The sequence below is a fragment of the Lactuca saligna genome, chromosome 9 (genome assembly GCF_052625555.1).
Source record: "Lactuca saligna cultivar CGN05327 chromosome 9, ASM5262555v1, whole genome shotgun sequence".
Taxonomy (NCBI): domain Eukaryota; kingdom Viridiplantae; phylum Streptophyta; class Magnoliopsida; order Asterales; family Asteraceae; genus Lactuca; species Lactuca saligna.
In genome coordinates this window covers 162,131,222-162,159,030 of record NC_136425.1, presented here as the reverse complement: position 1 = coordinate 162,159,030, position 27,809 = coordinate 162,131,222, and the positions used below count along the sequence as shown (strand labels likewise).

Here is a 27,809-nt window from a genome sequence, read left to right as displayed (position 1 = left end):
ATAATAAAAATATGTTTTGAATTAATACTCTGATTTTATAAGAATTATGTTATGGTTTGACAATCGTGGTTTAAGTAATGTTTTTCAAACGAACTTTTTAGTCATGATTTTTGGGTCATTACAGCCGCGAATAACCAGCTTCTCCCAGACTTAGGGTTCGAACTATCACTAGCTGGTGTTCACAATCAATCATAGTCGTATTAGGTCTCAACCAGTCCATACCCACAATCACCTTAGTCTCGCGTAACAGAATGAGAACCAAATCAATCGGATGTCTCTCACTTTATACCTCCAACATATAATCCCGATGATGCTCGAAACTCTCACTAGACGATCATCAACAATATCAACCTCCAAATGGAAATCTAGCTCGACAAGAGTGTCGTCAAACCTCTCGTTAAGCGCAAGGGACATAAAAGATCGGGTAGCACCCGAATCGAAAAGAACCAGAGCAGGTAACCCGTTCACTAAGAACATCCCTAAACATCATAACATGAAATATAAGCATAAACAATAATGAAAACGACTAATAAATAGAAAACATACTCGTGACCACATCAGGAGTCGCACACGTCTCCTTGGCCGTCAGTTAGAAAACCCTGCTCTTTACTGTAGTGGTCGCTGCCTTACCCTCACGACCATATGTGATCCTTAATCTAGCTGGAGCGGGTACCATCACCGCTCCTCTCGTCAACTTCGAGCAATTGACCTTCTTATGACTCGTCTAATTGCAATGGAATCAAATCATACCACCCAGTCCCTGCGTATAACTCCTGATAAAATGTACATTATTGCCGCACTTGAAGTAACCATCACCCTTCTCTTGACAAGCCCCCTCATACACTCTCCTACATCTACCACATCAGCCCTGACTTGATTGACCTCCAAATCGAGGATCAAAAGTCTTGGGTCTCTTCGCAAAACCCCAACAGTTTGCACTTGCTCTGTCTTCCTTTTCCCGAGGTGCTCCAAGTCGAACTCCCGCTCATGGGCTCTAACTATCATATCCTATAAAGTCCGATAAGATGAAAAGATAACAAACTCCCGGATATCCGCCATCAACATGTCATGGTACCGAGTCTTCTTCATTTCCTTGTCTGCGGCATACTGTGGAACTAGTAAAACTCTCTCCCTAAACTTGACGGTGATCTCCGCCACGTTCTCAGCCATCTGACGCAGGTCCTAAAACTCCCTCACCAGCTACTGCGCCTTAACAACTGGTGTAAAACTCTGCTCGAAATCTGTATAAATATGATTTTATACAGGAAAAAATCATATTCGAAACAAAATTTTGAAAAAAAAAAGATATAAAAAAAACTAAATTTAAGATGAATTCGTAATAAAAAATTTCAAATTTAGGGCAAAGGTGTAAATTATGGGGTAAAATTGTAATATATTTTAAAATGTCGGCCAAAATAATAAATTTTGAACATGAAATGACTTGTTGATCGGATAAAATTGTTAAAATGAATATAATTATTGAGTTCTGGAACTTAATGGAATAAAAAAATATATATATAAAAATATAGACTAAAATATAAATAGATAAAAAAATGAAAATAACATATCCCTTTTTTATTAAAGGGTAGTTTTGGAAAATAAAAATTGAGCAATGGCTTCGGAAAAGGGGCATTTTGGGAAGACGAAGTGAGATGAGAACCAAACAACTATAACCGGTGCAAGTAGTATTTGTGATGCGCGTGACTTCCTGATAAAGTTTGACGCGTGATTTACACGTGCCGATAGGAGTATTACACAGATGTTTGCACGAGTCAAAAGTTCGGTGCACGTGTAAAAATCTTTCAGAATTACTATTATACAAAATAGCGCGCGAGTGAGATATGGGAAGTGGTGTTTGAGATTTTGGCGTGGGATGTGGACCCACAGTGATGACGTGGACTCCAATACCTATCCCCCCTTCACGTGACTGAAGTCCCGAACCATCAGTCTATTTCACACAGGGGAACTCCAGCTGGCAAGTTCTAATTGGAAAGTAATGTTAATTACTGATGTTAAGAATTTTAAATACAAACCGACCTTAGCTCAGTTGGTAGAGCGGAGGACTGTAGTAGTTACTTATAGCAATCCTTAGGTCGCTGGTTCGAATCCGGCAGGTCGGAATTTTTATGTTTTTTTTTTTTTTTTTGGTTATTTATACTGGTTGTACGTTTTTCATATGTTAAATATATGAACTCAATTTTTTAGTTATAGTTATAAACTAAGATTCAGTAAAGTTTTTTCTGTCTTTTTTTCGTATCTTGAAAATAACTATAAAGACCTAAAGGCTTTGTATATAATGCACAGATCAATTTCAAAGTCAAGATACATTTAGTCATTTAGAGGACAACTACTAACCTTTTTTTTCAAATAGTTCCATACACACAATAGCATATATCATAGCTATATGAATATTTATATGGGAATTATGAAGGATTGCTAATAGATATAGAAAGCGACGCCGATACAATATAGCATTAACATGGAAGAACAATCGAGATACCTAATTCCTTTTAAGGCTTTGTATATGATTCATCTATGATAAATCTAAAGTATGCTTTTATATTACAAAAGTCAAGATTCAATAACAACATCAAACTCTAAGAATCTCATTAAAGTATGATATGTGGAAGGTAGATGTCGACACTCATATCTTTATCGATGTTAGAACGATTACGTACTTCGCATAAAAAACCTTCGGCATGTACAAGTCATGAACTTGTAAACGAGGCAAACAAGAAAAACAAGAAGAAAGTAATACAATGTAAGCAACACATGCATTACTAAAAGAAATAAATTCGAGGATACGCAAATGAGGCAAACAAAGGGATAATTTGTCAATATAAACGGTAAAACGTAAGGAATAAATAATATTATACACGAATGAGGATAAAAAAAACGTACAAAGGGAAGCATGTAACAAACGGTCTGCAAATGACACAAGCAAATAAGTCATGAATAGGGACCTAGGTTATTGAATAACCCAACTATTAAGCTTCTACATCCTTCAATTTAAGGTTATATCTTTGAAAAGAGCTAATTTATCAATATCTAGCCTTAAACTATCATCTTACTTCATATCAGGATGTCTTATTCCTCTCTTGCGATATACTATCGTTAATTCAATCTCTGTAGTTGATGATAATCTCCTTAGACATGTCCATACCATATCAATCATTTTTTTTTTCAAATTCTAATTGATCCACATCCCTCTCAACAAATTGTTGATAGCCGCCTTCAATATACAATCCAACAAAATTCTACCACAAGTCCATATAAGCACCCTCATATATGCTACTTTCATCTTACTCTTGTACTCCTTTTTGCCTATTTAATATTCGGATCTATATATAATGCAAACTGAATACCTACTTTACAAAATAGAACCTTTCGGTTATATACAACACTTGAGACATCACTACATTAAGAAAGACAAGATAAAATTCTTTATTTTGAATTTTCTTTTATTTCAAATATAGTATGAAAATGGTGATAGATTTGTTAACATAATGTTAGGATGTCAAATCCAACAAATAAAAGGGGTACATTAGACTCAAATTACACCGTTTACAATGCATTATAGAGTAATACAAGGAAACATGATCGATCTTCAGAGACACATGATAATTACTTATGTTTTTTTTTGCACAATATGTAAATTAGTCACAAAACAAGGGGTTTGTTTGCAAGATTTTAAATAAATAACACCTTGTAAGAGAATTTAGAATTGTAAAGATTCCAATCTTATGTTTGACTATCTTGGTAATGTGATTTAGATATGATATACTCAATTCCATAAGAGTTGTTATTTGAAAGTATTAACAAATTCTAACATTTTCCATTTACCAAATTATTAGATTCAAAACAAGCTCTTTTAAAACCAACCTAATCTTAGAATTCAAATCTAAACAAGCTCTTATAAATAAATCAAAAGATTGTATTATGTTTGTTGTGAATGTTCCCTACGAAATCCAATAATCCTCACAAGCTTGGGAGTGTAAAAATGTGTAGATAATATTTACATTAAAATCATTCATTGGAAATCAATTTAATATTTGTTACTAGTTCTAAAACCATTCATTGGAAATCAATTTAATACTTGTGGCGTAAGCATTTGATCCCCGAACTTTTTTTTTTTTTTTTTGGCTTTATAAGGGATACGATGTGATTTTTTTTGTCTAAATAGTCATTATCTCATGGTGAATCGACTATGTTATTACATGTTGAAAATGACTAAAAGAGCAGGTTGTATCTTAGTTTATACCCATAAAATCCGACAAAAACTTTAGAGACTGAATCAATCAACCTTTGAAACTTTGTAAGACATATGTGTCATTTCCCCCATAAATTTAAAACAAAGATGTAAAAAAATTTATAAAAAATTAATTATATAAAAACAATTTATAAAAATAATTTCGTAAATAAACAAAAAAGTTTAAAAAAGTTAGTTAAAAAAAACTATAGACCAAATTCATAATTTTTTTTTAACACTAAGCTAAAATTTTAAGAAGTAAACCAAGTTTTGAAAAAGGAAAAATGACTTAATTAAATAATATATTTTTTATTTTTTACACACGTAGTCATTCATTTTTTTTAATACACATTCGACTATATAACTTGGTTTTTTAGTACACATTCAGTTGTTATAACCGACTACTCCAAGTTGAGTTGGACAAATAACTTAACAAGGTAATATAATATCCAATTTTTATACATTTCATCTTTAATGTTTGTACACATTTAGTCCTTATGATAGATTTATTCAGGTTTTTCTTACAACATTATACGTTGAATAATTAATAATGATGAGTTCTTATACATGACTCTTCCCTCACTTATATTAGTAACGTAATTCACGAATTAGTCAAATAATATTGCTGCCCTAGCTTTTTCCAAACAGAAGATGTCTTCGGCTTCAGTTTCATCTATCTTCATATGAGACAACAAGATTCTTTATGATTGCTTCCTCCAAATTCAAATTTACACTTCCAAGCCAAAAGACTACTTTAGCAAAAAGTTTAGATTCTTCCCTAACTCTAAACTTTTTGGATAGGTGTAATATTGTCTTGGAAGTGCAAATTTGAGTTTGGAGGAAGCAATCACAAAGAATCTCGTTGTCTGCTATGAATATATATATATATATATATATATATATATATATATATATATATATATATATATATATATATAAACTGAAGTTGAAGACATCTCCTGCTTGGAGAAAACTTGGACACCAACATTATTTGACTGATTCATGTTTGAAAACACATCCTTAGTGATTGTCTCACGTATGATATTGTAAGCAAAACCTGAAGATATCGGTCATAAGAATTAAATGTCTACAAAAATTGTAACACCCAAAGTTTGAAAAGCCAAGAAAAGAAAGAAAACCCCAATTTTAAGGGGAGACTCGGCGAGTCCAAGGAGGGACTCGGCGAGTCCGAGCGGGATCCGGGTCGAGGAGTAAGCGACCGACTCGGCGAGTCGGCCAAGGTGACTCGGCGAGTCTGGTCTGAGCGAGGAAAACCCTAAAATCGGGACTTGGAGCCTATTTAAACGCCTCATTCTCTTCCCTAAGGTTCCTTTAGTGCCTCTTTCACCCAGGACATCAAACCCTAGCCGTCATATCCTTTGATTGAGCCATTTAATTGACTTGGAAGGTGCATTGAAGCTTGAAGAAGGAAGAAGGAGCTTGGAGGAGCAAGAAAGGACTATAGATATGGGATTGTGAGTTCATTCTAAGCATTTTGAAGGTAATAAACAAGTTCTTGGACCCCTCTTTGCACCTAGATCTATGTGTTGTTGTTGGAGTTTTTAGCCATGATGTTATTCTTTCAAGTTAGAAGCCAGATCTGAAGTTGCTACTTCAGATCTAAGCATGTAATGGTCTTGAGAAGCACAAAGTATCAGCCCTTGAGTGGATCATGAAGCCTCTTTGCCTTAAACCCTAGTTCATGGTGTATTTTGCTTAGATCTCCTTCTCTACACGTAAAGTTTGCAACTTTACGTGAAGAATAGGCTTGGGAAGGGTAGATCTACAGTTTGGAGTCCATGCATGACTCAATAGCCCTCTGCATGTAGAGGGATTCGAATGGACTAGGTGAGTCCTTTGAGTGGACTCGGCGAGTAGCATGAAGTAGTGGAGTAACTCGACGAGTGGGATGAACAACTCGTCGAGTCAGATAAAGATTGCCTTGTACTCGGCGAGTTTGTTCTTGGACTCGAGGTTGCAAACCCCAAACCCTTCGAGTCAAGGCCCAGATTAGTGAGTGGAGTGGGGACTCAGTGAGTTGGTCAGGACAGAACTCAGAAATCAGTAAACTCGGCGAGTCAGTAGGCTGACTCGGCGAGTAGGGTCAATATGGAAGGTTGACTTTGGCTAGGACTTTAACTTTGATCGGAGTTGAGTTAGTTGACTTTTAGAGGACTGTCAGGCTAAGTGTCGCTTTGTTATTGGTAGCTCGGAGAGTTAAAGGAGCAACATTTTAGACGATGGTTGGTTAGCAGTCCGAGGGTTACCAGCAGAATTCAGCAGTTCAGGTGAGTTTCCTTCCAGTAGAAACGGGTCTAAGGCCATAATATCGGCCCGTTCAGTTAGCAGTAGTTTCCGGACTTCGGTCCGATGTAGTGGTTAGTATGTTTGATGCCTTCGTGGCTCAGACAGGATTTATGTGTTATGTGTTATGTATTATGTGTTTCGGGCTACGGCCCGATGCAGTATGCAGTATATGTGTTCATGCTAGTTGATATGTTATGTTATACTATGTTCAGTCAGTTTCCGGATTTCGGTCCGATGCAGGGGGCAAGGCCCCAGTTAGTCCGGACTTCGGTCCGATGCAGGGGACAAGGTCCCAGTCAGTTTTCCGAACTTCGGTCCGATGCAGGGGGCAAGGCCCCAGTTAGTCCGGACTTCGGTCCGATGCAGGGGACAAGGTCCTAGTCAGTTTCCGGACTTCGGTCCGATGCAGGGGGCAAGGCCCCAGTTAGTCCGGACCTCGGTCCGATGCAGTGGGCAAGGCCTAGTATGTGCTTTATATGTTATTGTATGGTATGTGGTAGTTTGGGGGGGCTCACTAAGCTTCGTGCTTACAGTTTCAGTTTTTGGTTTCAGGTACTCAGTTCTCAAAAGAGGAGCTCAGAAAGATTGCAGTGCACACACCATAGTCAGCTAACCTGGGATGTTTTACTCTGATAATAAGTTTGTATTTCGAATTAATGCTACGAAATTATGTTATGATTTATGATACGGTTTTTATGAATATGGTTTTAGTAATGTTTTAAAAAGAAAATTTTAGTCGTGATTTTTGGGATGTTTCAAAAACATTAATGATTAAATGTATATAAAAATATTAATGATTAAATGTGTACAAACTGAAAATTATATTACTCTATTAAGTCATTTTATTGGTTTAATTTAGAATAGCTGGTTATAAAATTAAATGTATAAAAAAAAAAGTTAAATGGATAATAAAATTAGATGTATAAAAAAAAGTTAAATGGATAAATATAGAAAAAAAAACTCGGTATACAAAATAAAAATAAATTATCTTATTAAATCAATTTCATATCTTATCAAATAAATTACAGTGAATGTGAATGTGAAGGCAAAGTCCTTACCGGTGGGCTTACACTTCTTTATTAAAAAAACATCATAAATGGTCTCTGTGTTTTTTCAGATTCTGAAGTTTAGTCCCCGTGGTTTAAAAATCTCATAGATGGTCCCTGCGTTTTCAAAACTTTTGACGATTGGTCCTTATTGCTAACTCCGTTAACTTTTATCCGTTAATTGAGGGGCATTTTCGTCATTTCACACCACAGGGACCATTTATGATCTTTTCAGTTATTTTTTAAAAAAAAGAGAATAATATGCGGATGGTCCCCTCTCTCTCTAAAACCAATGAAAGGGTTAGTAGATGATTCAAACGATCGGTTTTTGGGAACCTTAGTTCCCGTCTTCCAACAGGTCGAGAAGTGGAGGATACAAATGAAATTAGTCAAATACATATGAAGGGAAATGCGAAGGAAAACAATCGGCGACTCTTCGTTCCTCTACCGTCATCGACAGCAAAGAAGATGAAAGGGAAAGATCCTCCGATGCTCGTCTTCGTCGGATTAAGGAAGAGAAACACAATGACGATATCAGAAGTGTTTTGGGGTGATGTTGTTCGGAAGGAGGACGAGGGGTCACTCGATGGTGAATCAAACGCTTTGAAGAAATCGATTTGCAGTTGACAGTTTGAAGTCAAAATTAGTTTGATTGATTTCGTTCTTGCACATCTGATATCAAATTAGAGATGGTGATTTGTTCGCATCTGGTAAATCGGGGGAGTCGACAGCCGTGTTCACGATTTTTTTTTTCTAAAAACGAAAAATCAAAGGGACGTGCTTCGTTACTTGAATCAAGAATTGCTCACTTGTTTAGTATGTTGGATGGACTTCGATTTTGAATGATGAGTGATAATCGAAGGTTTGCTAGCTATTGGAAGTTTGTTGATTGATATCGACTGAGACGTAAAATCGATCTGAATTTCGATGGTTTGGATGGATGAAAAACGAAAGTCAAAGAATGATTGATTGAAGAAAGGTAATCGATTGTTCATATCATTGATAGATGAGTTGGTTTGGCTGCTATGGCTTCGCTATCTGATCGATTTTGGAGTCGACATGAGACAAAGGTTAAGAACGAAGGCTGTGAAATCGATTCTTGGCAAACAATGTTGATGTTGATATGGTTTACTGATTTGCAATCAATGGAATCTAAGGGTCGAATTTCTTGAAAACGAACGAAGCCATGGTTCAATGGAAATTGTTTGCAGATAGTCGACTAGGAATGATGTTGTACGAAGTGTTCCTGGTTGTTGTTTGGACTGTGATAACGATTTTGAGTTATTGCTTGAAGAAACGAAGTCTGATTTTGGGGTTGATTGATTCGAAGGGTATTTGCCTTGGGTTTGGGAAGAACTGTAAGAACGAAAATTTGGGTTTAATGACTAACGAAAGAATTTTGGTTTGGGAACGAACAGGCTAAATTTTGGGGAAGCAATGATGTTTGGTTTTTTCTTTTTTAATGATGTTTAGTTTTTTCTTTTTTTTTAAATATATTTAGTTTTTTTTTTTTTAAATAACTGAAAAGATCTGGTTCCTGTGGTGTGAAATGACGAAAATGCCCTTTAATTAACGGACAAAAGTTAACGGAGTTAGTAATAAGGACCAATCTTCAAAAATTTTGAAAACACAGAGACTATCTATGAGGTTTTTAAACCACAGGGACTAAACTTCAGAATCTGAGAAAACACAGGGACCATTTATGATGTTTTTTCCTTCTTTATTATAAAAGGCCGATTACAACAATTATAAAGATTGTATGCACCGATTACTATAACAATAAAATTATTATTTACCATGCTACAAATTATACAGATTTTATAATGTATAAAATTTCTAAAACCAAAAGTTATCATTATTTTTCTTAATATTTCTATGTAATGCAATTTAGAGGATTACATTTGCATGATATATTCAAACAAGAACAAAATAGTTTTCTTTGGTCAACCGTTTAGTGGTATGTTTAGGTGTATATAAGCTATAGTTTATTTCTTAAGTCTAGTATAAATAGTCCATATTTTCTTTTTTGGTTTGTACCATTATAATAATCTCCTCCTAAAAATAAATGTATTTTTACCAAAATACCTTTCATTATCAATTAAATTATCATAAAATTAAATACAACTACTATGAAATTAAATCAAACAAAATGGTAAAACTATCATTTCATTTAATAAAGTTAATGCTAATTAATGTTTCCTTAATCTATGTGTTTTTCGTCAATAGACAATACAATATAATCTTTATCAAAACTACTAACATAGCCAATAAACCAACATTTTGAAATTGACATGACTTATTATAAACTCATGAGTTTTTTCCACTAAGGGGATGTTTGATTTCATCTGTCCTGTAAATACAAAATTTTACTGGCTCATGACTGACCCAAAGATCTTACTCGGTTCGTTCCAAATAACTGGAAAAACAACTCGTGCTCTCTTCTTCCCTTATCTGCCCTCATGACCTAAAAGAAAAATACGCAGCAACAAAACACGATTCTCACTCCAGATTCCCTTTTCAGATAGAGAACAAACTTCTCCTGCCAGAGCTGCGTCAATAGGTATGTTTCGTCTTTTTTTTTTCAACTTGATTGATTGGCTGTTCTTCTCTATATGAAATATGTGACTTGTAACTGATTTTGGTTCCTAGATATGCGAAATTTGAGGATAAAAAAACCATGGTTCATTTTTCTGATTTTGATTCTCTATCTGACGTAGTTGACAATTATCAAACGACACTTAAGTTTTCCAAATATATATTTATATGGTTATTTCTTACTAAGTCATTTTTAACCTACATTCTCTAAAACAAAAATTTCCCATCAAAATTTCACTATCAAAGTAGCACACAAAACATTTTGATGCTCTTATAGATCAATACCTATTACAAAATAAATTCAAGATTCTATTTCACTTAAACGAACGACTTCTTTCAACAACCGATTAACTGTATTCTTTATATCATCAGGCACTTCTAATTCATTAGGTACGGCTTCAAGGGCATACAAAGTTATAACCCTCATCACCACAGTCAAGTCAACATTTTTCGCCCCCTTTTTCCATACGCTTTGGTTAACAAATTTGCACGAATCTTTTAGCGCGCATTTGCTACATACCTAAAAGGCAAATAGAATTAAACTAGGAAAAATCCTTTCTTTTCTTTTTTTTTTTTTTTTTTTTTGTCTTTAGTGTTCTTACTATTTTAAAGGCTAAATGCAAGAAATAGTTTGTATTACACCATTCTACTTTCATTTATTTCTATTACAACATTGTATTTTCAATTTTTTTACTAACACGACTTAACTATCCAAATTGCATCATGTGAGATGTAAATCAGGTACACAGCCCAATCCACATTGGAATTAATACTCATTTACTCTCTACTTTGAAAAATCTACCCAATTATAAAAGTCCAACTTTTTCACTTGCTTTGTATTTGGACAACATTGCTATAACTATAGGTTGATTTTTAGAAAGTAAATGTTGTAATATGAAGAAATGAAAGTAGATTGTTAAAATAAACAAATCAACAAATGTACGTTGCTATTCTTGCATTTACCCCTTATTGTAATTTATAAGAAAACCTAATGAAAGCGAATCACTAACGGGTTCTTCTTGAATCCCAAAAGAATAGCGCATGGCTTTGGAGGAAAAAACAATCTTTCTACCAAGGGAAGGGCATCCGAATTGAGCAACCTTTTTCAAATCACCATTTGACAACCACCTAAATCATCAAAATTTAGAAAAAAAGTATTAACTTTTCAATCCTAATGTTTCTTAATTAAGCTTTTCTGATTGCTCAAGCTTCAAAGAAATTGCTTCATTAACTACTAAAGAAAGGAAAAGGGAAGAACTTGTACTTACCTGTAGATGTCTCGATGATCTTTGGCAAACTTTTCAGCTGCAAACTTCAAGAAATCTCGGCCATAGTTGTTCTCAAAACAAGAAACATCGAATTTGTTGTTTAGGAGGAAATTTGCGTTCGATAAGTACCCTTTTGAATGCAAAAAATCAGCGAACATCGCCATATCTGGTGATAGCTTCTTAAATTCCATTGATTTCTCTACTTTCTTTGTCTCTGTTTTTGATTTCCCTCTTTGATCAGTACTCATAAACAAACTCGACAATATCCTCACACCCTTTTTTGATTCTTGATCATCAATGTGGCCTTCTTCACCCGTTTTTGATAATCCGACTGCTTCTGTGAAAAGAGTGTCTAGTGGCTTCGAAAATATACTTGATAAAGACTTTGTTTCTTTCGTTGAATCTTTTTTATATCTTCCCAATTCCACCTCCAATTTTCTCAAATTTTTCTTGAGCTTTCCCTTTTCATCTTCACCGTTTTCAGTGTCTGCTTTAGATAACCCAACTTCTTCTGCGAAAAGGATTTCCAAAGGTTTCTTTGACTTCCCATTTGGTTCTTGCGTAGCGAATTTGTGTTGGAATTGAGAAGAAAGCGATACGCTCCGGCTAAAAATAGAACTGGGTGACGATGATTTGGTATTGACGAAAGGAATCAAGTGGGTTTCAGTGTGTAAATTAGGGTTTAAGAGTGTGCGAATTTGATGCAAACGGAGGGTTTTTGGGCAGATCATTTGTGGGTTTTTGTTGTGGTTAAGTGAAGTATTAATTTGATTGCTAGGGTTTAAGGGAACAGAAGATTTTGGGAGGCGAGATCCGTCCACGTCATCAAACTAATATGAATTGTTCTTAAACTCTAATTACGATTTAGTATTACCCGTAACTCGTTAATGTATTTTTCATATGATTTATTGTTAAATATTGTTAACATAATTTACCATTAAATTATATATCGGCAATCTTTTCCGGCCAAACACCATCTACTTAGCCACCACCGTCAACCTCCTACTACAATCATCCACCTTGTGCAACAAACACCATATTTCATTATTAGAAAAGGAACAATTAAGTTATGTTTTCCTGATTGGTTCATTCATATTGGAATCACCGGTACACAATGAAAGTCGAAGTAGAGTGATCAAATTTCAGACATATTATCTTCTGGATCTCAATGAAGTTAGTGAATGATCCAAAGGGGATTTTCTTTAACGGTATCAAAGTTGACGAATAAAAAAAAATTATCAGTTAAATATTGAGGGTTCAAGTCTCTGAGGTGGAACCAAAATTAGTGGTATGCTCATATGGATGCAATGGTTGGCCTTGACTCACCCCACAGTAAGTTGAGTTCTAATATATACTTGTTACATATGGTATATACCATAAAAAACTTGAAATTGAAAACTACTTTGCCGATTAAACATTTGATGTTGCCTAGGGCTAGGGGTGAGCAAACCCAAACCAAGAAACCAAAGAACCGACTAAAACCGATGAAACCGAAACTGAAACAAACCGACGGTTTGAGTTTAAATTTTTTAAAAACCGAAACATCGGGTTCGGTTTTTACCAAAAACCGACCCATCCAACCATAGAAACCGACTCATACTTGATTGTGTTTTGGTTGTAATAGACTGTTTCGGACTTTGATTGTGACTTGTAATAGTGTTGTAAGACTCATGTTTTTGAAGTATTTAACTTAAATTTGGTGTTTTTTTGAAGTATTTACTTGTTGTTTCATTTATGGAAAATGGGTTAAAACCCAAAACCCATGAGTTTAAAGCCAAAACCCGTGAGTGTATGGGTTAAACCCAAGAAACTGAAAAACCGCCCAAACTGACCTCAGAACTCGAGAAACCAAACCGACTAGAAACCGATCCTATTGGGTTCTGAAAACCAGAAACCGATCATTTATGGGTTGGGTTAGGTTTTGATCTAAAACCGACCCATACACAGCCTTAATATTGCCACTTTTTTGAATAGTTCCCACGTTTTTTATTTCATATCAATTTCATTGTGAATTTGTTATTCAAGGTTAGTATAATATTTTTTTCTATTATCTTAATTACTTAACTATTTGTTTTTATTTTCATCCTACACAATTTTAAGTTGACTTATTTCTTACCAACTTAGATTGGCATTGATTTTATATATTTATCAAAAGTCTCTAATAAATTAGATTATTATTTGTTGTAATGAATTAGTTAGTTGTATCATTGTATTATATGTATTATTATTATATTTAATTTTTCTTTTGTATAAGAATTTAATAGTATGTTTGTAATTGAAAATATTTGTAATTTAAGTGAATTTTGTTGAGCAATGAGAACAAAGAAAACATGATTAGATTCGTCTTTATGAATAATGATTTACCAAGAGGCGAGAAGAAAACCACAACAGAAATGTATAATTAAGTATCTTCAAAGGATAAGAGAGCGTTGTACGCAACTAAAATGAAGATTTTACTTTAGAATGCATACATTGTTACATTTTGTTATCATTTCAACTATTCTGCTACTCGTTCATATTTTCTAAAATTATTTAGCATACCTTAAAACAAAATTCTGGCTACGCCACTAAACGAAACGTGTATATTTAGGAGTATGGTAGTGGGTGCATGTGCAATCCGTACAAAAAAATGAAGGGTTATCCCATGTCTTGCTTTACGCGATTGCTTGCTATCGAGACATTGCATGTGTGATGCCTAGCAAAAGCATAAAAGACAGTGAACGAGAAAACAATATCGTCTTCAGTAGTTTTGACCCAACATATAAGTAAGTCTGTAAGTGTGAGTGTGAAGTAGAGATGAACATTAGCGATCTCAGACTAATCTCAAGTCGGTCTTGAAACGGTGTTGTTTGGAACCAGTCTCAAAATGGTTCGATCTTTTTTAGACATTCCCAGACAGTCTTGTAACATTCCAAAAATCATAGTAAAAAATTTCATTATCAAAACCATTTAATATTTCATAAATCATACAAAACATTGTTTGCATAAGCCATAATCATTAATCAGAGTATCCCAAAATTATCTATCAATAAAATATCGAAGGGTGATGTGCACAATCACGCCTTTGCCTTGCACCGATCATCCAATGTACCTGAAACCATGAAATCAAATTGTAAGCCAAAGTTTAGTAAGTTCCCCCAAAATACCAGCACACAATACCAACAAGAACAATACATGCAATATGGTTTGTTGGCCTATGGCCTTAACCCAACCATCCAGAGTTTGTTGGCTTACAGCCTCAACTCAACCATCATGGGTTTGTTGGTCTACCGCACAAAGCAACACACCTCAACCCACTCATCCAGGGTTTGTTGGCCTCCCACCTCAACCCAACCACCAATATGTCGACATATGCAACATATATACCATAATTAACAAATACAAGTAATCATACAAATCTGTCAATCTAACAGGTTACTATATCATTAACACATCCTATATACCAGGATAAATATCATAATCTAGTGGACCGGCTTTGGTGCCTTCGAGCCATGCGTACAGTACGGAAGACTCACCTCAAAGTTCAAAAGATAGACGAATTGATCACTGCTCTAAATACCGGCTCTACATATCACATATACGACAAACATGGACTAAGCCTCAATCTATTAATAAAAATACCCCGAATGACCTAAGGTCAAACTTTCTAAGAGTCACATGTTAACGGTCAAAAGTCAAAGGTCAACGTTTAGTTGGTCGCCACGTTGTAGCAGAAAAACTTAAAGCGTAAAAATATGGTAATGTAATCGGTGAGAGGCCATATATGTAAAAATATGGTAATGTAATCGGTGAGAGGCCATATCGATGGATGTAATTGGTTTTATTTGGCAAAAATGATAAATAAATTGAGTTTGTATAACTTAAAGTGTAATATGGCCAATTTAGAATTGTGTCATTCCGTTTATGATTGGGATATGATTTTGTTTTTGTATATTTTGACCCCATGTGAAGGTATGCGATTTCCGTCTTTTATATTATATTAATTGAAAATCCAAAATTATTTAATTTCTAACTATGTTTTAGGCCATACACCAAAAATGGTTTGGATTGTTTTGTAGGCATCCAAATATGAATATGTGTTAAGGATTTAATAAATCAAGTCCGTGCTTTTCATTCATTGACATGAATGCATTATTAATTCATTCTTTATTTGTTGGTTTGTCCCATTTCAAAATTGATAATGCATATTTTAAATCAATTATTATTTTATATAATTTTAAATTGCCTATCAACACTAGTCGACGAATCCTCTATTTTTCTCTTTTTCTCGTGCAACCACCGCCCCTCACTCCATCGACAATCTCGGAAGCACATAATGCCCCTTCTGCCCTTGGCCCCTCCTCTCTCTCATCTCCTTTCCTTTGCCACCACTTGCAAAAGCTACTCCGCCAAAACTAGCTCCTCCCCTCATCCGCCAGAAATGGCCTCATCACTACCACTCATATCCTACGCTTTTTATGTCAAGTATCAAAAAATTCGATAAAGTAAGTGTTTGTGTATAGACATTAGTATTGTTTTATATTATAGTTAGGCCCATGACCCTTGATCATCATCCTCAAACTTATATTGCGAGTGAAAGTGTAACCATATATGGGTTTGAACATTTCTAAACAAATATGGATTTGATACCGTGAAACCATAAGCATAAGCAGATTATGACTAAGTTCATAAGGCTGAAACATATTTGTTGTTCTATATACATCTTATGGTGATGATTATATTTTTTCATCGAAAACAACCAATCATGGTTTAGATATGAACATATTTGTTGTTTTATATACATTTTACCGGATGGTTACTATTGTTTCAACGAAAAGGACCAACCAATTTAAACTATAAGGATCATTTCATATAAATTTTTTAAAACTATAATAAATCTATAAGCAAATGTCAAACGACAGGACATAACTATAATTTAGAAGATGAAACATGCAAAATTTAATGTAGAGCTGGAAAAAAATGATGTGTCAATCCAACCAAATATTAATGGGTTAGTTGAGATTTTCAACCAATCTTATTTAAATTAGTCAACGTGTTTAATCCATTTATGGAGTAAAAATTATTAACATGTTTTTAACCCGTAAACCTGTTTAAATTAGATATACATTAAATATTATTATTCGATATTTTAATTATAATATTATATTATTATTTATATTTTTAAAAACGAAATCATAATTCTCATCGGAGATTAACGAACCTATTTATGTAACAATCTAATAGGTTGAATTAAATTGAAAAATTTCAACTATTTAAATAAATAAATCGAAATACTGAGTTACTTCAAGCCATTCAAATTCAAACTGACTCATTTTTCAGTTATTTTACCGTTTTAATTTTTAGCATGATTGCATTTTCGAGTTTAGCTATTGGATAAGGATGCCAAGTATAACACGTGTCCAGTTACTATAGGCTTAATTTATTTTTATACATGTTCTTTTACAAAAAAAACAGTATAGTATTTAGTATATAGTCACGATGATCACGTTACTACCGGCAATCGTACCCTCTCACTTCTCCCATGTCAAAACTCAAACCACCACAAACCACCGCTTCCGTACACCTCCTTCTCCGATGACACCGTCGCATCAGCCACCACCACCGCCACCGCCTCCCTCCTCACCTGTGTCAACAGCTAGCAAACACATTACCACCTCGAATTCTGCCTCCACTTCCTCTCCCACCCCATCGGATGTGTGGAACTACGTCTGGATTCCTTTTCTGATTTCTCTCTGTAAAGAAGTTAGTTCTGCTAAACCTTCTTCCGAGTCAACTAACGTCTTGACTTCTGACTCCGTTTCTAGACTGTCGTCTACGTGTCCTACGACGGATTCCAAGCTGAATTTCCGTCCGATCATCGGAATTCTAAGCCATCCAGGCGACGGTGCCTCCGGTCGACTTAATAATGCCGCCAATGCTTCGTATATTGCTGCCTCTTATGTAAAGTTCGTTGAATCAGCTGGTGCTAGGGTTATTCCACTCATCTATAACGAAGCTCCTGAGATTTTACAAAGCGTAATTTCTTCCTCCTTTCTGTAAATGAACCTTCGTTTTTCGAAATCAGTAACAAGGACAGTGAAATTTGGGAGTTTATCAAACAATCAATTATATACATAGTCTGCTTGAACAGATAATTAAATCACTACAATCTTGTTTGTTTCAAAGCTTAGAGCATTTGAAAATTGGAAATTTAGGTTAAGCTAACTCTGCAATTGGATTTCAGAAACTAAATCTCGTCAATGGAGTGCTTTTCACTGGTGGATGGGCTAAGAGTGGCCTCTACGCTGAAGTTGTTGAGGGCATTTTTAAGGTAATTGCAGCTTTGAAAACTAGAAAATCTAGAGGAACAATTGGAGTGAAACACATACAGTTCATAACTTTTTTGATTGATATTCATGTCTTCTGTTACTTAATTTGCAGCAAGTCCTGAAGAAGAATGATGAAGGAGACCATTTTCCATTACTTGCAATTTGCTTAGGTTTTGAACTCTTAACTATGATTGTTAGCAAAGTAAGCCATGTTCAGATATATATATGTGTGCGTTCTTTTCACTGTAACCTATCTTTTGGTGATATTTCCATACACCTTTTTTCCTTCCTTCCTTTCTCTATATCCTCTTATTTAATCTCATTTAATCTTTAGCAATAAAGTTAATCAAATTATTGATTTCCTCTATTCAATCTGTAATGTGATTATTTCTTTCTACTTCCTTGTTACCAGAATGATAAAATCCTTGAACAATTTAGTGCATCAGATCAAGCATCCACGCTTCAATTCATGACAAATATAGAAGGAACAGTGTTTCAAAGGTATTTACATACTTTTTGTTCTTAACAAGAAAGCTTTATTACTTTATTACTTACAGTAATAAAGCACATGACTTTTTGCTAATAAATCAATTCAAAGTTGCTGTTTTTTTTTTTTTTTTTTTCCTTACAGATTTCCTGCTGATTTGCTTGCAAAGTTGAGTACAGATTGCCTTGTGATGCAAAACCATAAAGTGAGTTCAAATCTTGAATATTTTATAATTTTTATTAAGTAACAATATTTTAACAAGTATATTAAAATATAATATATTCCATCTTAATCATAGTTCTTTTCTTAATGTAACAGTATGGTATTTCTCCAGAAACATTTCAAGAAAACACAAAATTGTGTAATTTCTTTAAGATCTTGACAACCAGCGTTGACCAAGATAACAAGGTGCTTAAAATCCTTTATTGAACTATTTTGCATACTTTTATCTTTGATAAAGATCAAGATTTATAATGTTGAAAATTATTTCGAATAGGTTTATGTATCAACAGTTCAATCACAAAGATATCCAATTACAGCTGTCCAGTGGCACCCAGAGGTATTTACCGATTTACCATGGACAAACTTTATAGGGCTATTTTTGATGATGAGGATGAGGATATTTATGTCTTTTGCACAAACAAGAGATGACAACGAATATCTGTCCCACCTTTTTTGGATGGGACAAAAATTGCAGCTTTTTGTCTATGGGTAAATAATACAAAAGACACTAAGTTTATACCAAAATTTTAATTTGCCACTGTGTTTTTTTTTCGTCTTGAATTTGACATTGTGTTTTCTATTTTTTTTTTACAATTCTGACTATTTGATTGGTCAACTAGGTTACCCGCACATGTGGCATGATGATGTGTCAATTTTGATGACGAGGCATGCTGAAATGACATGCTGACGTGACAAAATTGGATTTTTTTTTCTACAAAAACATTAAGTTTTCATTTTTTTTTCGATTTTGATACCAAGTTTAATTTTTCTTTTTCAATTTTGACACTCAATTTTTTTTTGTTCCAAATCGAACATTATTTTTTATAATTTAATTCAATGTCGACCATTTTCCATTTGAAACCGTATAAATATATTTTTTATTACATTTTAAACCATATAAATACATTTTTTTTTTCGTTTAATAATCACATTTTTAAAGTTGCGTATTTAATATAAAAACATGGTTTTTACATAACAAATACATATTTATACATAAAATTATGGTTTGAATGTAAATAAAACCTTGTATTTATACAAAAATATGGTTTTTAAATGAAAAAAAATATTTATAGAGTTTAAAATGCATTAAAATAATATTTATACGGTTTCAAATGAAAAATGGTCAACATTGAACAAAATTGAAAGAAATGATGTTCGATTTGGAACAAAAAAACAGTGTTAAAATTGAAAAAAATGAAAACTCAGTGTCTTTTGTGGGAAAAAAAAATTCAATTTTGACATGTCAACATGTCATGTCAGTATGCCACATCATCAATACTAACACGTCATCATGCCACGTCAGCAGGTAACCGGGTTGACCGGTCAAGTGGTCAGAATTGTAAAAAACTGGAAAACACAGTCTCAAATTATAATTTTGGTATAAACTTAGTGTTTTTTGTGCTATTTACCCTTTTTGATATTAGTCACACTCCCAAGTCAAGTATTTGCCAAAAACAGTACAACTTGATCTGTTTTGTCTTGTTTTCAAATACATCTTATTTTGACATGATATGATGCAGAAAAATGCTTTTGAGTGGGGCTTATCGAAGATTCCACATTCAGACGATGCTGTTCAAGTGACTCAACATGTTGCCAACTTCTTTGTGAGGTTCGCTCGCTCTAGATCTACTGTGTTTGACATGCATTGGACTGATGTCGTCTGAAATCAATGAGACAAAATAAATGCAATTTGTTTATTCACTCAAGAACGTGGGTGCAGAGAAAGTCTTTCTCTGGATCTCTGGTCTGTGCAAAAGACATAAATGCCCTCGTCGACCTTGGAATGTTTCATAAATTTTTCTTTTTGATTTTGTATTTGCAGTGAAGCTAGAAAATCGTTAAACAGACCGCCTGTAAGAAAAGTGCTGGATAATCTTATTTACAATTACACTCCCACTTATTGTGGGAAGGCCGGGTAATTTCACATTTTATGGGTTCCTATTTATGTGAAAAAAAAGGGAATTAAAAATTAAGCAAATGAACCTTTACAATTACATAGCTAACTTTTTTTTAATTGGTTTTTTGTGGTTTTGTAGGAAAGGATATGATGAGGTTTACATCTTCACGGAAAACCTTGCACGAATTTAGTTTGTAAATGTTGTATGGTGCAAATATGGAAACCATTTGTAAATTTCTCAACTTTGTGATTATATTATGGAGTGAAATTTAATGCTTAGAAATAGGACAGATTTGAACGAACAAAGGAACAAAGGCTTGTTCATGTTTGTTTGGACTTGATAATGGAGAAGGTTTGAAATGAATCGATCTTGATCTTATTCTTTTTAACAAATTTCATACTCCCATCAAAACTTGCTGTTAACCTGCAGGGTTTTGAATAATCAAACTCATACTTTCGTCCACCGAATCGACATATATCCTGCCCGTACCCGTGTATGTGTAATATGTAGGTTTGTGAATAATCAAACATATTTTACGTAATTCTTAAAATAACATTTTTTAACTAAAAAAAGATACATCCAAGTTGCTTCTAAAATATTGCTCTAATCGAAGTATTTGAAAACGACATAAAAATATAAGCAGTAGAGAAATGTTGGTGAAAAACATGAGTTGATCATTATTTATATTAAAGTAGATATAAAAACATAAATTATGGTACAAAAATACTAATAAAAATTAATATAAAAGATGTATAAAATTACATCTAACAAATCTTTCTTTCAAGCTTAAACTTTATTTGTCTTCAAGTGAAAAAAATATTAAATAATATAGTCAAATGAAAAGATGCAGACATCCTAAAAATGAAGGAAATTAAAAATTTGAACTTGAAACAAAAATATAAAAATGAAATCACAAACTTCAACATCAATCTTAAAACCTCTAATGTAATCCTAGAACCTGAGGTCAGAAAATGTTCAACATGACAGACTAACAAACCAACCATAAAATTAAATTAACTTTGTACCGTAATTGACATTGTTAAAAAAAAATAACATATTTTAGAATTTTATTTCTTTTTATCTTCACCATAATTACCCAATTCGGCCCATTCTTAGGGACCCCGATAAGGCAAATCAGCTTTCGCCAAAACAATTAAACTACTTAAAGGCGTGAAACCTATACTTTTAATACTTTGAAAGTATACGTATATAACATTATACAAATTCTTCTCATGCGCCGGATTTGACTTTTGGTGGCGCTTTGCTTGATTGAAACTTCACTTTGGCTTTTGCATTTGACTTTAATTTCTTCAATCATATTGAATAATTCTTGAGATTTTTCAGATTAAGTGCTTGAAATTTGATTTGGATACCAGATTTGATAGTTGGTACTAGTATGAGCTCAGATGTGACAATATTGCTCACTTCATTTTTCTTGAATGATTACGATATAAGACACGCAATTTAGCGTGTCAATAAATTGGGCCAGGTTCTATGAAGTCAAGACTTATCGAGTCGGGTATATACTTAGAAGTTTCGAGAAATTAGTTCAAAAAATAGTTTATTTTTTCTTACGTAGTGTTTCAACATAACATTTATTTTTGGGATGCCAAACACTTCTATGGGACCCCAAGCTCCGTAGGATCCCAATTCCGTACGAGATTAAATTAAAAAAAAAAAATTCAGGGTGGGGTTACACCCCGTTTTGTTTTTAGGATTAGGGTCGAGAGTGGATATTTCCATCTTGTACTCTTGCGGGGGCCTCGTTTACACACACACACACACACACACACACATATATATATATATATATATATGAGACGGTTCACTTGATATTATAAAAAATGTAGAGATCTTGAGATTCAACCTCAACCACATATTTTTCATTTGCTGCTCTAACGCTCCAGCATACAGGCAGCAACAGGGTATGCCTAATCATAAAATGATTATATAGCAGAGAGGTATAATTATATATGATTATACATGTTCATGTTGGATTAGGTATCTAAGCCTATAACTATAATTGGTATAAACTTGAATTAATATTAGCACAATCCTTTTGGGTTACCTTCAAACCTGACAATTGAATAAGATGACTATTAAAGAGAGACTAATGATTTATTCATTTATTACTTGGTTAATAAATTAATTAGAAATCAAAATAAATGATTTATTAATGTATTATGGAAATAATATATTAATTAGAAATCATATTGTTTAATTAATATTTAATCATAAATTAATTTGGAATTAATTTTGGGGTTAAAGGAATTAATTAAAAGTGCAGAGACTAAAGGTGACAATGTTAAATAGTTAAACATTGGGCAATTCTAGAACCTCCCTAAAGAGGGGGGGGGGGGGGGGGGAGGGAGAAATCTAGAGTGCCTCTAAGGTTTCCTTGGGCTCTAAGGGTGCCTTGGATGCCTTAATGGTGAAGTTAAGGGATTAGGGTTATCTTGGAGATACATGCCTTATGTCGGTTGAATTTCAGCCAAACCTTCTTTTTAAGTGTCGTGGACAAAATTTGGGCTTCTCCCCCCCTCTCTCTCTCTATAGTTTTCCTTCGTTGCTAGGTTTGTTTGTGAACCATTAGAGGTGTGACACTTGTGGTGCTTACTACCAAAGGTCTTTCAAGTTTCAAGAACTCTTAGATCTACATTGTTATTACTACATAACAATTAAATGTATGTCTACTATCTTTTAATATAAATTTCGAAAATAGTAGGTAGCTCCTAGGGTTTATTCTTTTGTGTTCAATACTTGTATGTTCAATTAGAGAAAACATAGATCCTACAAATTAAGATCTTACATATAATGTAACTTTTTACTATCTTAATTTCTCTAAATGATATTTCCTACCATATAAAATTTCATAGTTTTACAGAGAACTCATTTGTTTTTGGGAACTCTTCCAAAATGATCACATAAAATCAAGCCTCCGATAAGACATAAACAACTGAACTATCTCATTAATATGTAACTTAACTAACTTTTTCAGCAAGTACGTTTCACCTAATTGCACAATTTATGGGAGCACTTCATATATCCAGAGAAAAAAACCAATGGTCCTCTTCCTTTCCCTCTTTGCACAAATCATCTGTTTTACTCAATCATTTAAATATCCAAGGAAATGAGTAACGTCTCAATCTTATCTCCTGCCGGTCACAACACGCCCGTCATGATCCTGACTATCATACACCCATGTTCCCATTAAATGTGTCATCATATAGTAGGTAAACAAATCTAAAAACTTTTAGCTTCTTCTTTACCAAGGATTCTTTCTCACCCTTCTTTAGTACACCTAATAAATTAACAGTTACATCATTTCCTATAATTTGAATCTCACTTGGTTTCTTACTTTACCTATGACTTAGTGCATAAGTAATACTACCTCACAGTCACAGTTCTGTTGAATTTCCTCTCATCTTGTTATCCTATCTGATCGAACATATAATTGACACTCCTATAATTAGTGAGGATATTACACCTTGTTCGACTTTTGGTAATCGATGCACATCTAGATTATCCACCCTTTTTTTTGATGAATAACACTTTTACATCCTATGATAATGTCCTATGTTGAATAAAACATTATCAAATAGTTCCTACAACTGTTGAATGGATTCTTTCATCCTTGTTGGTGCTAACAAGTAGGATGCTCGAGAACTTCCTTGCAATTGGTATACATGTCATATCATATTCCCTTATTAAGGTACTCATGCCTGAATAGTTTTCTTATTACAATCTATGAACTTGGTTTTTTGACAATCGATCCTTTCTTATCACAATATTAAAATCTCATAGTGCTACAAGTATAAGTTTTAGAGGTGCAAAGCAACTGTCTATTTCAATAATCATAAAATTCCATTCTAAAAGCTTTGGCATTCATATTTAGGAACTAAAAAGAAAATGCTTGCACCCAAATCAAATAGCACCCACATATGCATAGAGTTTACTAAGAAGATACTTGTTGCCATATCAACATCTACTGAGCTTCCTGTCAAGGGTTACTCTAGTGGATTACAAGCTCAAATTACCTCAAGAACTCAGTAAAGTTCACGATACCTTCCACGTGTGTAATTTCAAAAAGTGCCTATCTATGAGAACCTCGTCATTCCACTCGATGAGATCCATGTCAACACTAAGCTTCAATTCATGGAGGAACAATGGAGATTATGGATCCGGAGATCAAAAGACTCAAGAAAAGTCACATACCTATAGTAAAAGTCTGATGAAACTCTCGGAGAGGGCCGAAGTTTAATTAGGAACGTGAGGATCAAATGAAACAAAAGTATCCGAAATTATTCAACAAGGCTCCCTCCACTAGTGGAACGACATAATGATAGTACAAAGTAGCATAGAACTTAATAATTTCAGGATGAAATTCCCTTAACGGGGAGGTGATGTGACATCTCGGAATTTAGGTCATAGACTGCGAACGATTAAATTGCAGTAAATCTCCTTGTAATTCATCTCAATCAATTTTTGTGCATCTAATGTAAAATAAATGAGTTCATTTCCAATATTATAAGATATCAAACGATACCTTACTTCCAAATTCAAATGGGGAGGTAATGTGACATCATGGAATTTAGGTCATAGACTACGAATGATTAAATTTCAGTAAATCTCCTTATAATTTAACTCATTCAGTTTTAGTGCATCTAATGTAAAATAAATGAGTTCATTTTAAATATTATAAGATATTAAATGATACCTTACTTCCAATTGTGTAAACTGTCAAACAAATCAAAAGCTAAAATTGCAGCACTGGTTAATGCATCTGAAAAACTGAAATATCGTATTATGCAGTTTTGAGCAGTTAAAGGGAGAGTGATCTTGGTGGGACCCATTTTAATTGACCAACCATTCTTTGCCCTTATATCCACGCTTTTAAGCCATGCTCTATTGTGTACACTCAACATTAAAGTACATTACATGGTGGGGAGGTATGGTGTGCAATAGAGAGCGTACACATCTTTAGCTATTAAAAGAGGGTCATGCAGCACCATTTGACACCTATAACCACTAGTGCTTATTCTTTTCTTTACTCTCAATCTCTATCTACATCTCTCTATCTCCCTTGGAAATGGATCCAACACCCAAGACTACTATACATCACCACCAATAACAACCTTGTAACTCCTTGGTTGTGACCAAAAATATCATCCAACCACACCTTAACCTTCTCGTCCCCCTCCCCTCTTCTTCACTAAAAAGAAGCAGAAAATGGCAATACGAGGTTACCAAAATCCTCCACCACCACGAAAAACCTCTACTTCCACCATCGAGAATCACCCTCTTCCACCCATTTTTGCCACTGATATTGACCATAACAACCTCCTCCTTCCTCCCCTTCGTCTTCCATGTCGAATAAGTAAGAAAGAAGCAGCAGAAGGGCATCGGAGCAGGCTCCTGCCGCTCGTCATCACTACTTGCTGACAACGAAGATCACTAACCACCACCGGTGGTTTGCTGTGCTGCTCGCTGCTACCGCCTTCCTTCCACTGTAAGTCCTCTCTACCTTCGTGCATGATGTTGTTCTCTCTCTCTCTCTCTTTATATATATATATATATATAGAGAGAGAGAGAGAGGGTTCGATTGAGAAAAAAAGGTTGAGAATAAGGGAATCCTTCTCAGCCACACATTTATTTTGCCGCAAAACAATTAGGTGTACTGGCGAAAATAGATAACGAATACACATGTATTTCAACCAAACATGTTTTCTTAAACTATGCTAATCATTACCTTAATATACACAAAAACATTTTTTTTTAATTTTTAGAAAACTATTTTTATTGAAAAATTATTTTAAATATATCAAAATTCATAATTTTTTATTCTCTATAAATAGACATCCATATTGATATAGTTTTAAGATAAAATAAAAAATTTATTTTTTAGACTTTCAACTCTCGTTATTTATAAGTGAATAAAAAATCTATCAGATGTCTATTAAAATACATTCGTTATTCACTTATTAATAAAACATATGCTTAATTTTTTATAGTTTGAGTATCGTTCATATATGAATATAAAACGTAATAAAGTTTTCTTACTTAAAATATATTTTTACGTCATCTTTCATCATATATTATATTTATATATGCATAAAACGTATATTAGTTGTCGTCATAATTTATATTCATATATGAATAAAACATTTATCAGATTTTTGTTACAGTTAATTTGTTATTCAGATATGAATAAGTAGTATAAAGATACTTAAACTGTAAAAAAAATTAATCATATTTTTTTATTCATAAGTGAATAACGAATGTACTGTAATGCATTTTTATTCACTTATGAATAACGATAACTGGAATTATAAAAAAAATAAAAATTTTAATTTATCTTAAAACTATAGCAATATGGATGTCCATTTTATAGAGAATAAAAAATTATGAATTTTGATATATTTAAAATCAATTTTCGATAAAAATAGCTCCTTAAAAATTAAAAAACGAAAAAAAACTATGTTTTTGTATATATTAAGGTAATGATTAGCATACTTTAAGGAAACATGTTTTGTTGGAAAAGATGTGTATTCTTTTTCCATTTCCGCCGGTACGATGAAGGTTTTTGCGGTAAAAATAAATAAGTGACTGAAAATGATTCCCCAAATCTCAACCTTTTTTATTTTCTCAATTGAACTTCTCTCTCTCTCTCTCTCTCTAATACAGTGGGAGGAGGAGGATAACCTCCTCCAATGTGCAAAGTTACTTTCCAAATCATTCATTTTTACCTAATTTTTAAACTTGTTACAAATTCAATTCCAATGTCCTAAACTTTATTTTAGATTATCCATAAAATCCCCTCCTGTCAAAATCCCTTACAAACCTGTTCCAAAATCGATTTACATGTGACAGTTTATACCCGAATTCGAAAATACCATTTCAAGCTAAACCCAAAACCTTCAAACTTTAATTTGAATATTCAAAACCTACCCTGATATGGAAAACCTTTTCAAAATAAATCCAAAATTATAATATAATATTTAATAATTCATTTTTGGAAATTATTAAATAAAATATGGAAATTATTAAATAAACTTTGGTTTAAATAAATTTATAAATAAGTCCTATACTTTAATTAAAATACAAAATATTAATTTAGATTGAAATTTTCTAGGGAATTAAAGTAAGCTCAAAATTTCGAATTCACGACAATACCTCTGGGTTCTCACATCCAATACTCAAAACAACTCGATAACCGCATTTTTAAACGTGTTATGACCCCTCTTTCATATATTTTTCCCATGTTTTGGGGGGAGAATACATGTGCAATATAGTATAAATTAATACATAATCCATATAGAATATTATTATTTTATGCAAAGACTATACCACTTATAAATAATAGTTTGATATTATATATTATGAATACAAAATTAGTTTCCAACATCAAGATATACATATGTTATGTAGT

At 33.4% G+C, this 27,809-nt stretch overlaps 2 protein-coding genes and 1 non-coding gene across 4 annotated transcripts; 2 read left to right on the top strand and 1 right to left on the bottom strand.

Moving 5' to 3' along the window:
* The first annotated feature begins 2,032 nt into the window (after positions 1 to 2,032).
* Positions 2,033 to 2,120, top strand: TRNAY-GUA (transfer RNA tyrosine (anticodon GUA)). Its single transcript is given in 2 exon segments — positions 2,033 to 2,069; positions 2,085 to 2,120. It is a non-coding gene; the product is annotated as a tRNA-Tyr (tRNA).
* A 7,760-nt stretch (positions 2,121 to 9,880) lies between these two features.
* LOC145014062 (craniofacial development protein) lies at positions 9,881 to 12,294 on the bottom strand. The gene is made up of 3 exons (XM_078972428.1): positions 11,466 to 12,294; positions 11,208 to 11,325; positions 9,881 to 10,717 (listed from the first exon to the last, which is right to left on the bottom strand). The coding sequence occupies exons 1-3, from the start codon at positions 12,194 to 12,196 to the stop codon at positions 10,499 to 10,501; spliced, it is 1,068 nt and encodes a 355-aa protein (XP_078828554.1). The 5' UTR covers positions 12,197 to 12,294; the 3' UTR covers positions 9,881 to 10,498.
* Positions 12,295 to 16,928: 4,634 nt separating this feature from the next.
* LOC145017230 (gamma-glutamyl hydrolase 2-like) lies at positions 16,929 to 20,743 on the top strand. 2 transcript variants are annotated; one of them, XM_078975294.1, is made up of 10 exons: positions 16,929 to 17,480; positions 17,689 to 17,775; positions 17,886 to 17,975; positions 18,186 to 18,274; positions 18,405 to 18,465; positions 18,579 to 18,668; positions 18,757 to 18,819; positions 20,003 to 20,091; positions 20,305 to 20,397; positions 20,519 to 20,743. In XM_078975294.1, exons 1-10 carry the CDS (start codon positions 16,944 to 16,946, stop codon positions 20,568 to 20,570), a joined length of 1,251 nt encoding a protein of 416 aa, XP_078831420.1. In that variant the 5' UTR covers positions 16,929 to 16,943; the 3' UTR covers positions 20,571 to 20,743. The 2 variants fall into 2 exon arrangements, with proteins under 2 accessions (XP_078831420.1, XP_078831419.1); XM_078975293.1 differs by having other exon boundaries at positions 17,886 to 18,002.
* Positions 20,744 to 27,809: the final 7,066 nt, after the last annotated feature.

What these genes read in the sequence shown, in the direction of transcription:
- LOC145017230 (XM_078975293.1), top strand. Translation starts at nt 16,944, where the DNA reads ATGATCACGTTACTACCGGCAATCGTACCCTCTCACTTCTCCCATGTC. An exon ending in CTGTCCAGTGGCACCCAGAG is followed by an intron (nt 18,820 to 20,002) that starts GTATTTACCGAT and finishes GATATGATGCAG; the next exon opens with AAAAATGCTTTTGAGTGGGG. An exon ending in GTTGCCAACTTCTTTGTGAG is followed by an intron (nt 20,092 to 20,304) that starts GTTCGCTCGCTC and finishes TTGTATTTGCAG; the next exon opens with TGAAGCTAGAAAATCGTTAA.
- LOC145014062 (XM_078972428.1), bottom strand. Translation starts at nt 12,196, where the DNA reads ATGATCTGCCCAAAAACCCTCCGTTTGCATCAAATTCGCACACTCTTA. An exon ending in GATCATCGAGACATCTACAG is followed by an intron (nt 11,326 to 11,465) that starts GTAAGTACAAGT and finishes TTGATGATTTAG; the next exon opens with GTGGTTGTCAAATGGTGATT. An exon ending in TTGGGATTCAAGAAGAACCC is followed by an intron (nt 10,718 to 11,207) that starts GTTAGTGATTCG and finishes TTTGCCTTTTAG; the next exon opens with GTATGTAGCAAATGCGCGCT.